Source organism: Amphiprion ocellaris, chromosome 2 (assembly GCF_022539595.1).
Source record: "Amphiprion ocellaris isolate individual 3 ecotype Okinawa chromosome 2, ASM2253959v1, whole genome shotgun sequence".
NCBI lineage: Eukaryota > Metazoa > Chordata > Actinopteri > Pomacentridae > Amphiprion > Amphiprion ocellaris.
In genome coordinates this window covers 21406939-21423165 of record NC_072767.1, presented here as the reverse complement: position 1 = coordinate 21423165, position 16227 = coordinate 21406939, and the positions used below count along the sequence as shown (strand labels likewise).

The 16227-nt window shown below is 37.6% G+C and overlaps 1 protein-coding gene across 2 annotated transcripts; it reads right to left on the bottom strand.

Annotated features, from left to right (window-relative positions):
- Positions 1 to 11028: 11028 nt before the first annotated feature.
- Positions 11029 to 16023, bottom strand: LOC111564783 (uncharacterized). 2 transcript variants are annotated; one of them, XR_008600008.1, is made up of 7 exons: positions 15747 to 16023; positions 13560 to 14678; positions 12623 to 12653; positions 12373 to 12518; positions 12130 to 12216; positions 11304 to 11492; positions 11029 to 11199 (listed from the first exon to the last, which is right to left on the bottom strand). XR_008600008.1 is itself a non-coding variant. In XM_023264579.3 (6 exons), the coding sequence occupies exons 2-6, from the start codon at positions 14562 to 14564 to the stop codon at positions 11472 to 11474; spliced, it is 1290 nt and encodes a 429-aa protein (XP_023120347.2). In that variant the 5' UTR covers positions 14565 to 14678; positions 15747 to 16023; the 3' UTR covers positions 11029 to 11471. The 2 variants fall into 2 exon arrangements, 1 of the variants encoding a protein (XP_023120347.2); XM_023264579.3 differs by having other exon boundaries at positions 11029 to 11492.
- Between the last annotated feature and the right edge of the window lie 204 nt (positions 16024 to 16227).

Below are 16227 nucleotides of genomic sequence, written 5' to 3'. Positions count from 1 at the left end.
GGCGTTTTTTTTGCGCCAAAATTCATGATGATTTTTTTTTTCAAAGAAAACCTTTCTGGAGTGTTTTTCACGCCCTCCTTTACATTATTTCATCATATGGCACGTTTTTACAACATGTTTGAAAAATCGCATTTTTTTTCGACATAGTATAGTAAGGCGTTTTTTTTGCGCCAAAATTCATGATGATTTTTTTTTCATAGAAAACCTTTCTGGAGTGTTTTTCACAGCCTGCTTTACATTATTTCATCATATGGCATGTTTTCACAACATGTTGAAAAAAGAAATTTTTCGACATAGTATAGTAAGGCGTTTTTTTTGCGCCAAAATTCATGATGATTGTTTTTTTCAAAGAAAACCTTTCTGGAGTGTTTTTCACGCCCTCCTTTACATTATTTCATCATATGGCACGTTTTTACAACATGTTTGAAAAATCGCATTTTTTTTCGACATAGTATAGTAAGGCGTTTTTTTTGCGCCAAAATTCATGATGATTTTTTTTTCAAAGAAAACCTTTCTGGAGTGTTTTTCACAGCCCTCCTTTACATTATTTCATCATATGGCAAGTTTTTACAACATGTTTGAAAAATCGCATTTTTTTTTCGACATAGTATAGTAAGGCGTTTTTTTTGCGCCAAAATTCATGATGATTTTTTTTTCAAAGAAAACCTTTCTGGAGTGTTTTTCACAGCCTGCTTTACATTATTTCATCATATGGCATGTTTTCACAACATGTTTGAAAAATGCATTTTTTTCGACATAGTATAGTAAGGCGTTTTTTTTGCGCCAAAATTCATGATGATTGTTTTTTTCAAAGAAAACCTTTCTGGAGTGTTTTTCACGGCCTCCTTTACATTATTTCATCATATGGCACGTTTTTACAACATGTTTGAAAAATCGCATTTTTTTTCGACATAGTATAGTAAGGCGTTTTTTTTTGCGCCAAAATTCATGATGATTTTTTTTTCAAAGAAAACCTTTCTGGAGTGTTTTTCACAGCCTGCTTTACATTATTTCATCATATGGCACGTTTTTACAACATGTTTGAAAAATCTCATTTTTTTTCGACATAGTATAGTAAGGCGTTTTTTTTGCGCCAAAATTCATGATGATTGTTTTTTTCAAAGAAAACCTTTCTGGAGTGTTTTTCACGCCCTCCTTTACATTATTTCATCATATGGAATGTTTTTACAACATGTTTGAAAAATCGCATTTTTTTTCGACATAGTGTAAGGCGTTTTTTTGCGCCAAAATTCATGATGATTTTTTTTTCAAAGAAAACCTTTCTGGAGTGTTTTTCACGCCCTCCTTTACATTATTTCATCATATGGCACATTTTTACAACATGTTGAAAAATCGCATTTTTTTTTTGACATAGTATACTATGGCGTTTTTTTGCGCCAAAATTCTTTTTTTTTTCATAGAAAACCTTTCTGGAGTGTTTTTCACAGCCTGCTTTACATTATTTCATCATATGGCATGTTTTCACAACATGTTGAAAAATGACATTTTTTGACATAGTATGCTGTGGAGTTTTTTTTTGTGCCAAAATTCATGATGATTTTTTTTTTTTCAAAGAAAACCTTTCTGGAGTGTTTTCCACGGCCTCCTTTACATTATTTCATCATATGGCACGTTTTCACAACATGTTGAAAAATGACATTTTTTGACATAGTATAGTATGGCGTTTTTTTGCACCAAAATTCATAATTTTTCTTTCAAAGAAAACCTTTCTGGAGCTTTTTTCACGGCCTCCTTTACATTATTTCATCATATGGCATGTTTTTACAACATGCTGAAAAATCGCATTTTTTGTTGACATTGTATACTATGGCGTTTTTTTGCGCCAAAATTCATTTTTTTTCTTTTCAAAGAAAACCTTTCTGGAGTGTTTTTCACAGCCTGCTTTACATTATTTCATCATATGGCATTTTTTCACAACATGTTGAAAAATGACATTTTTTGACATAGTATACTATGGTGTTTTTTTGCACAAAAATTCATGATGATTTTTTTTCAAAGAAAACCTTTCTGGAGTGTTTTTCACGGTCTATTTTACATCATTTCATCATATGGCACGTTTTTACAACATGTTGAAAAATCGCACTTTTTTTCGTTTTTTTGCGCCAAAATTCATCATGATTTTTTTTTCAAAGATGACCTTACCATAATGTTTTTCATGGCCTCCTTTACATTATTTCATCATATGGCATGTTTTTACAACATGCTGAAAAATCGCAACTTTTTTCCCGACGTAGTATACTATGGCCAGAATTCATGATGATTTCTTTTCCCACAAAACGTCATAGTTCAGTTTGTGATCAAAAATGGCAAAAAAATGTCATAGTTCAGTATGCGGTCAAAAATGTCACCAAAACGTCATAGTTTAGTATGTCAGGGTTCCTACAGCTTAACGCAAGTTAAATTTAAGACTTTTTCAGAATTTTTTATTGCCATTTGAAATTAAATTTAAAACCAACTTCACAATAAACACAAATGAAAAAAAAAACACCACATCAATTACATAGGGTTAGTGACACTTTTACCCAAATGTTCATTTTAACATAAAACATGACTTTTTCGTCCAGTGAAAAGGTTTTTTTTTTCTTTGACTACACTTCCAAGCAAGATTCCTTCAGTTGCAATATGTCCTTGCTGCAGTAGCTCCAGGAACTTCCAATTAACGTTTGGTCCATCCATGGAGACGGACAATGGCTTACGCCTATACAGGTCCTTGGCACCTTCCTGAGAATAAACAATGTTGAAGCACATGAAGCATATAAAAATCATACTGGATTAATCCAGTATAGATTTAGCAAACTGTTATACAGCATATTGTCTTTGTAACAGATGGAATGCTGACACAGAAAAGATATCAATAATAACACCTTAAAGCGATATTCCACTTTTCAAGGTAATTTTTTAAACTATTCAAATTCTGATAATATGTTGCTAAAAAACAAAAAAAAAACAAACAAAAAAACGTCATAGTAATATGTCAATTTGAAAAGCCAATAGCATAGAGTGTCGCCCAACAAACGTCATAGTATAGCATGTCGCTCTAAAAACGTTATAGTATGGCCTTTGGTCCAAAAAATGTCATAGTTTAGCATTGTCGCTCTTAAAACATCATAGTATAGCATGTCACCCAAAAAACTTCAGAGGATAGCATGTCGCCCAAAAACCGTCATAGTATAGCATGTCACCCAAAAAATGTCATAGTATAGCATGTCACTCTAAAAACGTCATAGTATAGCATGTCTCCCAAAAAACGTCAGAGTATAGCATGTCGCTCTAAAAATGTCATAGTATAGCCTTTGGTCCACAAAACGTTGTTATGTCCCAGCTGTCTGAAGTAGGTGAGGAGCAACACAAAAACAGTCCAAACGCTGGTTTCCAGAGGGTTAGACGAGTATTTATTTGAAAGAGGAAGTTTACAACAACACATGTGAGGGGGTTAAAAGCAAATGGGTGTTAGTAAAATAAAAATAAACAGAACTAAAAGTGAACTTCATGTTGACATTGATGGGCATTCCAACCAGGAACAAAGTAAAAAATAATCAATACAAAAAAAAAACTCTTCCTGTTCACCTCTTCAAGCCCAAAAACACACCGCAGCAGCACCCAAAACTAAAACTACCAATGGGTTCCCTGTTTTCCTTTCTGAACAAGTCAAAGGTCCCTCTCTATCTCCCCACACATCCACCAACCACTGGAACACATCTCCAAAGTTCTGCCAGACCAGCTCAGCTACCCCTCAGAAGAAGTGCCGCCACCTGCCAGATGAAGGAGCCTTTTGAGAGGCAGCTGGCATCGTGATTGGACTGTACTTTGGTCTGTTCCAATCCAGCTTCAGCTCCAGAGACGGCAGGTGGGACGAGTCAACAGAGGCCGGGTGGACGAAGGCATGAAGCTGAGTACAATCCAGAAAACAACAGAGGAGGAGTGCAGCAGCCCAGGACCAGAACAACCAGCGTAGCATTGTATGTCTCTTAGAAAACATCATAGTATAGCCTTTGGTATGAAAAAACGCCATCATATACATCGTATATTGTACAAATAACAAGTCAAAGGAAAGAGACATCCATTGTAGAATTGTAGTAATTGTGGGCTGACTGATTTACTGATTATCAGTATTTTATTTTTTACTGATTTACGGTAATAAATACATTTAAAAATGGTGCTACTTTGGCTCTGAACCTTTATCTACCTGTGGTCGCTCTGTCTTCTGGAGTGATTTGATTGGTTATACGTCACGAATAAAACTCCTTTAACGTAACATCTGTAAACAAAACAAAAACGTATCAACAAAGTTTTCTGTTAGAGTTTGTGTTCTTCTAAGTTTAACTCCAAGATTTTAAATACTTTCATTTACTGCAAATGAATATCGACTCCAAATGTCTCAGTAATAATCATTATCAGCCTTAAAAACCCACAAAACACCCCTCTATACTCGACCACACTTAGTACAGTCCGGTTCCCCCTTCTATAAATCTGCTTGGAATCGTCCACTTCCTGTTTGTCAAAGTGCCCTTCTACCTGGACAGGTTATGTTGGAGCTCATGCAACAAACATTTTGGGTAAGTGCACTTTAATATGGATGGATGACACTGAATTAGAGTCTGTTTTAATGAGACTGAGTTAAGATGTGTAGCTCTGTCATTAAATAGGAAATTATTTCTCAGAATTCACAGAGAAAAGTCTGAAATGTTTGCTAGGTTAGCATCCCACATGTTCTTTGGCTCAGCTAAAGCTAACTCTCTCCAACTTCTGGATCTCTTGAGTTGCTTGTTGTTAAAATATCCTACTATAGGTGCTGAAGCTCAGAAAGTCTGAGATGTTTGTTCAAAATAAGCTCATTCTCAAGTCTTAACTGAACTGTCCTGTTTTGTTTGAACTTTCCCTAAACTTAGGAGTTAATGACAGAGCAGCACATCCAGACTCAGTCTCATTTATGTATAAATTAAACTTCAGTGTCATTCATTGATGTTAAAGTGCAGTTTTTCAAATGTTTGTTGCACATGCTCCCGACCAAACCAGTCCAAGTGGAAGACGATGTGAAGAGAAAGCTCCAGAGGATGAATATCACACATTTACGTTGGAAATAAATGTCCTTTAATTTGACATTGTCATGCAAATGATGTTCAAATCTTTGAGTGTTTTGTTGATGTTGGTTTCTAAATGTTTTTTGACACTCGGCCCCAAACATTAAAACCTTCTACGGCTCACAAACTGCAACAATTCACACATTATCAACTATCTTTCTGACTAAACTAAGATAAAAAGTGAAAAACTGCCTGATTCCTGCATCATGATTGTAAATCTTTTTGGTTTTTATGACAGTAAACGGAATATATTTGGGTTTGACATTTTATAAACCAAAACAAGAAATGAATTACTGGAGAAAACAATCAACAGATTAATGGTCAAAGAAAATGTGTTTTCCAACATATATGGCTGAATTACTCCAACATTACAAGATACATACAATTTTAATTCAATTTTATTTATATAACGCCAATTACAGGTCACATTGTCTCAAGACACTTTATTTTTATATTTTTTGTCATATTTAAAATATGACAAAGTAAGAAATTTAAACCTCTTGACTAATCCAATTTATTATTTGGTTTTTAAGAGACTAATCGACAACTAAAATAACTTTCTCCACTAAAACTGATAAACATGAGGTCAAATCGAAGAAACAGTTTTAAATACTGCAGTCCCACGATGACAAGAATAAAGTTTGTCAACAAAAACTAAATCTGCTGGTGGATTCCATTAAAGTCCTAATAAATGATAATAAAGTGTGATACTAAAGGTTTGTGGTGCTAAAAATGTCAAAGTAAAGATATCAAGCTGAACATCTGGATGGAGGTTGATAAAAGTTGACCTTTCATTTCTCTGGAGCCGATTCCATGGATTTTATGGATGGTGGTTAAAGACCTGCTCTTCTAGTCGTCTTCCTTCTAGTCGCTGTAAAAAGTCAGTCCATCCTGGCCGACTTCAACACCTCTTCATGACAACTTGTTCTTCCTCCGACCTCGTGGAAACTCCAGAAACTCGGGAAAACCCATGGAGACTCGAAGAACTCGTCGGGCGGGGGAAGGTGGGGGGGAGGTGGGGGAGTAGAGGGGGGAGGCCGCCACCCACCTCCCCGCCTACTCTCCGCCCTGACTCCACCCAGACTCCGCCTCAGCTCCACCCATGTGGTCACTTCGGAAACTACGATGCCAAAGGGACGACGAAATTATTTCTTTGTATCTGATCTGTAGCTCAGTGAGTTAAGGATTTGCCTATGGAGCTGCAGGTCGCTGGTTCAAGACCAGACCCTTCTTAAGTTTTATCAAAATCCTGACAAAGATGAACAAAGAAAAAGGCCGGTGGTGGGTCTTGAACCTGCGACCTTCCGCTTGGTAGTCCTCTTCTTATCCCCCTGAGCTACTCGCTCAGATACAAATTCTTCTTTTTTTTGCGCATTTATCATCTATTTTTTGTTGTGTTCGAGTTTTTTTTTTAGCTCGCGTCTCGACTTGACCGTTTTTCTCAGGAGGTTGGACTTCAGGCTTTGTGCTGGAGGGTGGAACCCTCAGTTCCAAGACTTTCCAAAGCCTCCACACCTTCCGAGTCCTCAGGACCTGAGCTTTCACACAGTCTGAGGGCTGAAATTTTCTAAGTCCCACAGTAGTTCTCTGTTAGTTTGAACTTTCAGACAGTCTGAGGACTGATATCTTCTAAATTCCTGAGTAGTTCTCTGTTAGTTTGAACCTTTAGACAGCCTGAGGACTGAAATTTTTAAAGTTTCTCAGTACTTCTCTGTTAGTTTGAACTTTCTGGTTAACAGAAGCCTTAAAACTTGTGACCATGAGTCTTGAGTTCACATTTAGACCATCCATCTGAGTTCTTCTCAGACCTTCACCTGTGGGTTTTTGAGAAATCCTCAACAAACTTTGATTCTCTTCACTGAACAGTAAAGTTTGTGGAGATCAGAAGGTAACGTTAGTTTGATCGATGCCTTCAACTACTCGTAGACTTTATCTGGAAAACAGTTTTCTGAAATGAGTTGTTAGTAAATCTATCCACAATCAAACCAAGAACATAGAAAGAGGAAATGTTTGAAGAAACAACTTGATGTTTTCGTTTCAGACTAGAAAACGCTTCAAGACCTTTTTCTGTTTTTGCTCTTTTTGATCGTTTTATTCTCTCTTCTGTTTAATTTGATCTTCTAAAGTCTAACTGGTGTCTTTTCAAATGTTTTGTCTTTAGATTGATTCTTCTTAAACGTTTAGTTTTGCTCTTTTCTCACCTTTTGTTCTTTTCTAATGTCTGATTTGATTTAGAAATGTTTTGTCTTTTTAATGTTTGTTTTTTCAAATGTTTTATCGGCTTGTTTGAGTTTATTTTTCTTTCCCAATATTTAATGTTTCCATTAAATCATTAAGGTTTTTCTTTTTAAATGTTTTACCACCTTTTAATGTTTAATTTTCTTTTTAAATGCTTCATTGTATTTTCTGTTTCATTCCTATTTGAAGTTTTATTGTCTTTAAGACAGACATTAATAGAGTTAAACATTAAATACAATTAAATTATATTAAACAGACAAAATATTGAAGTAGATAATTCAACAAGATACAATACATGTCATTATGAAATTAAACAAAATTTTAAAAATACAAGTATTAAAAATTACAGATAAAATATTTTCCATAATTAAACATTTAAAAAATACAATTAAATAAGAACAATATTAAACACTTTAAAAAATGCAAAACATTTAATTAGATTATTAAACCTTTAAAAAGACTAAACATTTAATTAAAAAATTAAATGTTTAATTAGACAATTACATCTTAAATTTCTTAAATCTTTTTAATAATAAAACTTTTTAAAAGTTTTATTGTATTAATTTTTTCCCTTTGATTTAATTGCTTTTTGTTATGTAGTTTATTTCTTTAACCTTCTTTTTCTGTCAAGATTTTAACCCCAACCTTAAAAATGAAATAAACCCTTAAATCACAATGAAAATACTTCTGTTGTCACAATCATGAGTCAATTATTCAGTTTATCAATTCAGCTTTATTTGTTTAGCACCTTTTACACAGATGACAAAACTAAACAAGCAAAGAGAAAAAAACTATGCTAAAACTATGATCAAAACTCAAAAACATAAAGAAAAAAAAAGATTTAACATGGTAATAAAAGCTGTTGTGTCCAGGGGATGGAGGGAGTTTATTGAAGTCTTCTTGGGCTCACATGGCAAATCATTTAAAATATAAACTTGATATTCAGTCTAAGGAAACTGCAGAGCGACAGAAGAACCAACAATATCTCCTGTTTTCTCCTTTAATGAGTCGACTCTTCTTGTGCTTTCAGACCAAAGAACTAGACTCTTCACAACCTGCTCAAACTCTTGGTACAGGACCTCACCACACGGGTCAAGAAGGTTTCCGTCTCATTTCTACTCTGAAGCTCACCTTCTCAAACTGCTGACAAATGTTTCTGCTGCTCTAAAGTCTGGTCTCCAGAACTTCCTAAAAACTCTCAAAGTCTCTTCTGCTGCAGGTTGCTTTGTAGAACTGTTCCAGAAAACCTCACTAAACCACATGGAGGGGCCTCAAGATAGTCGTCCAAATGAAACCATACAAAAACCAAACTAGCAAAACCCAAACGCTAAAGTCTCCTGCAGCCTACCAGAGAACCTCTGAGAACAGAGAATCAGGACAGGAACTCTTACCTTCTGGACAACCAACGCTGGTTCACAAACAAGAATACAGAATGTGTCTGAGCAAAAACTTCTAAAGACTCACTACAGCCAAGATAAAGACACAACTCAGCTGTACCAAATCCACTAATCACTGCACACATTAGCACCATGTGCTAACTGTGGCTAAAGAACCACATTTACCAAGACAACTATCCAGTACAAAGCCCTAAAACACACCAAGAAACACATTAAAGACGATTTTACTGCTGGAAGCTGCAAGCCAACACCTAAAGAACGAACTAAAGCAACAGAGCCAAACCCGGTTCAGTGGTGAAGAGAAGCAGAGGAAATGTTTGACTGCAGAAAAACAAAGCAGGAAGACACTGAGCTGCTCAGGTGTTCCTGATAACACCAAGCAGCCACCTGGGCAGCCAATAGGAACACAGCTTCCTGGAAGTCCAGAGGGCTGGGTTAGTGAAGGAAATTTAGTTTAAAGTTGAAGCAGAAAGTTAACAAAGAAAGCTGAAAACCACCTTCTGATACCTGAAATCTCTGAGTTTTCACACAAAGAACACCTGAACATGTCAAACTGGTTTCATTGTATATTCAATTGTCTTTTTTATTGACCAAACTTTTCAGGAAGTAGATGAAGAATAATTAAAGCTCTCATGTAGAAGTCCAACTTATTTTAGATCCTTGTGGAGAGTTTAAATCTTAGAGTTTGTACAGCTGTTGAGTTTTTAGCGTCACATGGATTGTTTTGACATTTAATAACCGAGTCCTGAAATAAAATTACAGTTGTGGATTTCTGTCATTTAGTCTGGACTAAAATAACAGCAGCATAAATCTCAGACGTCATTATGAGGAGTCTGGATTGAGGTTTCTCACTTGATAATGATCAAAACATGAAATTTAGGTTGGTTTAAAGGAAAATTCCACCTTAAATCTTTGGATGTTGACCTAAAAGGTTGGTTTCAGGAAGTATTCCACCTACAAGGTCCTCAAACATCCACCTTCAAGGAACATTCCACCAAAAATCCTTGGACTTGCACCTAAAATGTTGGTTTAACCGAGTATTCCATCCAAAATCCTCAAAGAGACCTGAGGGGCTGGTTAAAAGGAATATTCCACCTAAAACCTCAAATATAGACCTGAAAGGGTGGTTTAGAAAAAATCCTTCAGTGTAGACCAAAAAAGTTAGTATGGAGGAATATTCCACCTGAAATGTAGACCTGAGAAGTTGGTTCAGAAGAATATACCATCCTAAACATCCTTAAATGTAGACTAAAAGACGGTTTGGAAGAAAATTCCACCTAAAATCCTCCTATGTAGACCTAAAAGGTGAGTTTAATGGTATATTCCACCTAAAATTCACTACTGTAGACCTTGGAGGTTGGTCTGATGGTATATTCCACTCAACATCCTTGAACATAAACTTAAAAAGTTCATTCAAAGGAATATTTCACCTAAAATCCTTCAATGTAGACCAAAAAATCTTGGTTTAAAGGAGTATACCACCTTAAATGTAGACCTAAAGGATGGTTTGGAGTAATATTCTACTCTAAAATCTTCCAATGTAGACCTAAAAGGTTGATCTGATGGTATATTCTACCAAACATCCTGGAACATTTACCTAAAAGGTTGGTTTAATGGTATATTCCCAGAAGCACCCTTGACCGTTAGGCTTAATGGTATATTCCACCCAAAATACTTGTACATATATCAAGAAGTCAGTGTAAAGGAAATGTAGACCTAAAAGGATTGTTTAAAGGAATATTTAAATGATTATTTTCATTATTTAATAATCTGTTATCAGTCAGAACCCTGGCAAACTTATTTCCATCAGTTTTTTTAGTGGAAGTCACAAATAAAGGAGCTCTTGGTTTTTACCAGCGTTACTGAGTCAAAAGCTGTTGTTTCAACACAGACATGTTCACATGCATCCACAAACCTCTCAGCACTCAAACACCCACAGACAGGAGGCCGGCTGGGCCGAGGCTCGGCGGCGTCCTCAGACCCACGAGTCGGGGAGTCGTTGAACTTGTTGGTCCGGTTTGAAGGCCTCCGTGTGGTCCAGTAGAAGTCCACGTAGTCGGTGTTGGCTTTGAACCGCAGCGACTGGCCGCCATCAGGTGGACCGGCTCGTCCTTGTAGGACTCCTCCTGTAGCCTTGAGGGGACCACAGGAACATTCAGTAGCTGTTGGAGTTCTTCCTGTCAGGCTCGTGGTAGAACGGCTCTGAAGAATCTTGTACTTGTCTTATCTGGAACAATCTAACAGCCTAAACTGTTAACAGCAGTTTAAAGAAGCAAACACACAGGCAGTGATTAGGGCTCAAACTAGATTTATTTTAGAAAACGAATCAGCTTAGAGGCATTTGTTCACACGTGGCTGAATAGGAGGCCGTCCAATCAGATTTGAGGTCTTCACTCTGTAGGTTGTTCGGTGAGACTCTTGGACCTCCATCAGCTGACATGGATGTTTGATGGTCTTCTTCTCTAGTGCCAGATGATTCATCCATGAATTCAGCAGCTACAGACTGAAATGAAGCTCATGCTGCCATTATTGAATTCCTGTTCCAGATTAGATGTTCAGAGCTCACCTTGAATGCAGCCGTCTGCTGCCTTGTGCCTTGTTTATTTCCATACAACTGAAGCTGTGTTTCTCTTAAAAGCCAAATCTTGGGTGCCCAGATAGCTCAGCTCAGCTCAGGTTTGAATCCGACCCATGACCATTTACCATTCCCCCACTCTTCTCCCCACGTTTCCTGTCACTGTCTCTCTCCAGTGTCCTATATAATAAAAGCAAAAAGGCCAAAAAAATAACTTAGAAAGTTATTTCTCTCTTGTTCCTCCCTCACTTTGCTATGCACACATGGAGCCTGCATGTCAACAAACTCTGTGTCTTGTAAATAAAGTAAGAAATAAATAAAAACCGTTGTGTATCCTGCAGCTTTTCATTTCTTTCGTATTAAGAAGTAAAATTGAAGTTGCCTGACTTCACACTGCATTGCACGTGATTATTGCATATTTGCACATGGTGACGTTGATGCTGACAGGATATAAACACAGCAGCTCTACTTTACAACACACTTAACTCACAGACACTATTAAAAATCTTATGTATTTTCAGATCAAGTTGTCCTAACACTTGAAGATCTGAAACATAAAACCATATACATCTGGATTCAAACTTCATCCAGCATCCAGGAGTAAACTGAGATCCCACTGATCATCAGTTCTTGCTCGGTAAAAAGACAGGAACACTTCTTTATATGGGAACAAAATGGTAACAATTACTAATATATGACACTGATTTATTTTGAGCGACAGCGATTCTTTAAGTGTCACAAGAAAAGGCTAATGCAATTATAAAAGTGAGCAACAGGCAACAGAAAAAACTAAATTTAAGTGGTGAGCTGACAGTACCTGTGTGTCAGCAGTGAGCACTTTGATTCGCTGAGTGGAGATGAAAAGATCCACTTCTGTCATTGGCTGAGATTCTCCTTCTGGAGCCTAAAAGAGACAAAACACTAAGTCCAATGCAGTCCTTTAACAACAATGCTCTTTGTTATTTTTTGCAGTACTGAGATACAAATGTGTGTTGTGCTGTTTCAAAGCATTAGTCAGGGTAATCCAACAGCTTTGGTACATCTCTCTTTTTAAATTCACCTTTATTCGGTCCACAGCCTCCTGAGCCTGGGCCATGCAAGCGTTAGTCGATGGGTTCTTCTCTGATTTGATCTGAGTGGAGCCCAAATATTTGGCACCAAATATGACTCCATCCAACAAGTCTTCAGGGTCACAAGGACCAGGCACTAAAAAGCAACACAAAACAGCGTATAAATATTCTTTCAGATGTCAGTGAGATATTTGACAGATCATTCTTCAGTGAAAAAAGAAAGAGAGTGAAGTTACTCACCGTTTTTATATGAAGGTTGTTCATCAGCACTCTGCAATGACAGCATAAGGATAGAAAATGAATGAATTTAATTCCAGGATCAAACGCATGCTATGAAAAGACTAATGAGCTAAATAACTGGGTAGTAGATGCACAGAAAGTTATCTTTAGCTAAGTATAGCTAGTTTAAAAACAAACACAAAGGAACCTGTTTTTATTTGTTGGTTGAACGTTTACAAACACAAAACGTAAGCTATGCCACTTTTCTTAGGAAGCAGTGTTATTAGATAATAAATCTGGTAACTAGTGCTAGGTATTTTTTTTTTTTTACTTCTGATGTCACGTTGATACAATAATTAACTGATGAAACAATAAAAAGCACACATTGGATTCATTAACTTCTCATTAGAAATATTATTGGTTGTAACTTCAACATTCCACGACGTATACATGAAATTCATTTTGTTTTAATTCAATCTTAACTTTTGTTTTTGCACTGACACAGATCTTTTGCTACAAATTTAAATCATACAACTGTTTAAATAGATTAAAAATTACGAGTTACATCAGGAACGAGGTCTGCTGTAGCAAACAAGATTAATTAATTTTTATACCAACCAACAGTCCTGCAAAAAATGGTTATTTTCATTGACAATTAATCCATTAATTGATTATTTTCTTGATTACAGGTTTATTTGTTTGCTCTATAATATGCCAGAAATGTTTGAAAAATTCGGAAAAGTGGTTGTCAAAGTCTCAGACCCTCAAATATTTAATTTACTGTCATAGAGCAGTAAATTAAACAGAAGATATTCAATTTTAAAAAGCTGGAATTAGAGAATTTTGACTTTTTTTAGCTTTAAAAAAAGACAAATCGCTTAAACCAATACAATCGTAATTGTTGGCATTGATTAATCGCTGCAGCTCTACTAACTAATTTGTGTTTTAGCTGACCGACCTGCTCGCTCTCTGCAGCAGCTTCTCTCTCTGGAGGATCCTCCCCCAGCTTCATCCACACCGGCTCAGGATACTCATCATCAGGCAGGGAGGTGAGGGAGTCTTCCCTGTGTCGCTGCCGTTCATGGTGCCCATAATGACCCCAGAACCTCTGAGTGTCCTCCTGGCTGTAGGAGACCGACACCACAGCGTCCACCTCCCCTCTGTGGGGGAGGCAGGTGGGTCCAGGTGTAGTGCCCATCTCAGTGCACTGCAGCAGCCCCAGCAGGTCTCTCTGGTGGCTTTCAGAGAACAGAAGCCCTGTGGTTTCAGTGCCGTCGCCTGTTAACAGGGAAGGAGCACATGCCTCCAGCTCTGACAGGTTGGAATAGTGACCATGAGGAGGAGTCTGGTGACTGAGATGAGGCTCTTCACCCATTAGCTGGAGCTGGCTGAGCAGGGTGTGGATGCGACTGTGGTCTTCATCATTTGATCTTCTGTTAGCAACCTCAACTTCCTCACTGATGTTTGTCTCAGTCTCTCTGAATGTCACCTCCTCCTGCTCTTCCTCTTCACCCTCTAAGCCATCAGCCCTCAGCTCTACCTCAACTGCTTCATCCTCTTCTTCCAGTTCCACCTCAGCATCTTGCACTGGCTCAGCAATATCCGCCACAAGCTGCCGGTGCTTCACGTCGAGTGGAATCAAAATATCTCTCACGTCCAAAGGTGACAAAACTGACTCGCCCAGACTTGTCTTGTCCAGGCTGTCAGCCGAGGGAGGCAGGCTGGGGTCGTCCAGATCATCTGCTGAACCTGCTTCACTGGAAGAGTCCGACCTCCAGTCTAACGGAGGAGGCTCAATCGGGTTGTAGGTATCCACATCCTCTGCCTCTGAACCTGGAGGAGCTGATACTGTCAGACTGCTGACCTCAACCTCAGAGGCTGCATTAGCAGGGACTGAGTCAGACAGTGTGGACGCTGTGGGTGCAGAGGCTGACTGATCAACAGGGCAGCAGTCTGAGTCCATCTTGTGAGAAAGTCTGTCAGAGGAAAACTGGCATAACTGAGTCCTTGCTGAGGTCACGATGCAGCAGAATTATCCGGAGTTTTGTTCACAGGATTTCCGAGGACCTGAATGGCACTGTAATTAAATATATCAAAAAGCACATTATTACTATTATTGATCCCAGCAGAGCAAACGACAACACCACATGTGGCTGCATCAGTCAAACCAAGCATTATCTGACGTACAATCTTTCACCCTTTGGTCCTGATCACATCCCCATGATCATCAAGATAGAAAAAGCAGCCTAAAGCTCAAAGTACATGAACAACATGCACAGTATTATATGTGCAAACATCAAACAGACTTATTATATACACCACGCTTCACACACTCTTAATCAATAAACAATCTGCTTTAAAACATGGACAGTATAGTGGCATAGTAATCCTGCTCAAACGCTATTAAGATAAACACACCATACTTCATTTCAAAAATGCTAAATTTGAGAATACTCTCCTTATTCTTAAATAGTATTGCCACCAACAAGGCTGAACACACGTTAGTCTTTACATTTAGGTCTTTTAATAAATTCGGCAAAGAAATTATCCACCAGGAAGCACAATGTTAAAAGAAATCTCAGTTTTGGTATTTGTTCATATCGCTTCATAGCACGCACTAATGTGTGAGTTCGCTGCAGAAAAATCCACACAACCAGACAAAGTACACATTTTATAGATGAGCACGGAGCCTGGATCTGTTTAGCAGCTTTAATGGGGTGAAGAATGAACTGTTAGATCAGGTGATGTTAGTATATCAGCTGGCTATTATGGCTGCAGGACATTAAACAACAGGCTAATTTTAAATACACGATATCTAAATGGAAACTGGAAGTAGCACATAGCACACTCGACCAACAAACTACAAGGAGACTCAGAGGAGGCGATTACACTGATTGGGCTGGCAGTAGGGAAATTAATGCTCAGCTAAAAACGTAAACAAACAAAAAACAAAAAGTCTTGAAAAGATATCCATTTCACACTGCACAGCTGAGTTTGGCTAACTAAAGTTAGCAGTTGAAGCAGCTTGAAGCTAACTACTTAGCTAATGCTAACTGAAACTGCAGCAGCCGCATTAAGAAGACGTGGGGATTAAATAGTTAATATAAAACATGGAAGTTTCAGGGGCCATTAGAGGAGCTCTCACCTGATGTTTTAAATCTTCCTCGGTTTCTTTGTGTCCAGACAGAGACTCCTGTGGCTGCCACGACAGATGACGTGGTTTGGAATTTGAACCTTTTCCAAAACTTTGGTGTAGTTTTATTCGTCATACTAACAACAACAGCGCAGTTAAATGTTGTATTTTCACATATTCCGGTAGTTTAAAGCACTTCTCCCCACATTGCTGCTGCTGCTGCTACTGTCGACTGACAGCTTTTATTTATTGGTTGATCCCACAGTTGTGCTGCGTTCATGTACCAACGTACCTTCTTTAACGATCAGCAGTTTTTGGGTTCCTCTTCCTCTTCTGCACGTCTTTCTGCACGACTGTACATATGATTGAACCACCGGCAACACATAGCAAATTCACTCTTTCTGTTTTTATAAAAGAAACCTTTATTTTCTAAAAATTAAATATCGTGTCGCATTTTAAAAACATACCAATCCACCTTATACATAATGGGGAT

What these genes read in the sequence shown, in the direction of transcription:
- LOC111564783 (XM_023264579.3), bottom strand. Translation starts at nt 14,564, where the DNA reads ATGGACTCAGACTGCTGCCCTGTTGATCAGTCAGCCTCTGCACCCACA. An exon ending in ACAACCTTCATATAAAAACG is followed by an intron (nt 12,519 to 12,622) that starts GTGAGTAACTTC and finishes GTTGCTTTTTAG; the next exon opens with TGCCTGGTCCTTGTGACCCT. An exon ending in TGCTCACTGCTGACACACAG is followed by an intron (nt 11,493 to 12,129) that starts GTACTGTCAGCT and finishes TTTATTATATAG; the next exon opens with GACACTGGAGAGAGACAGTG.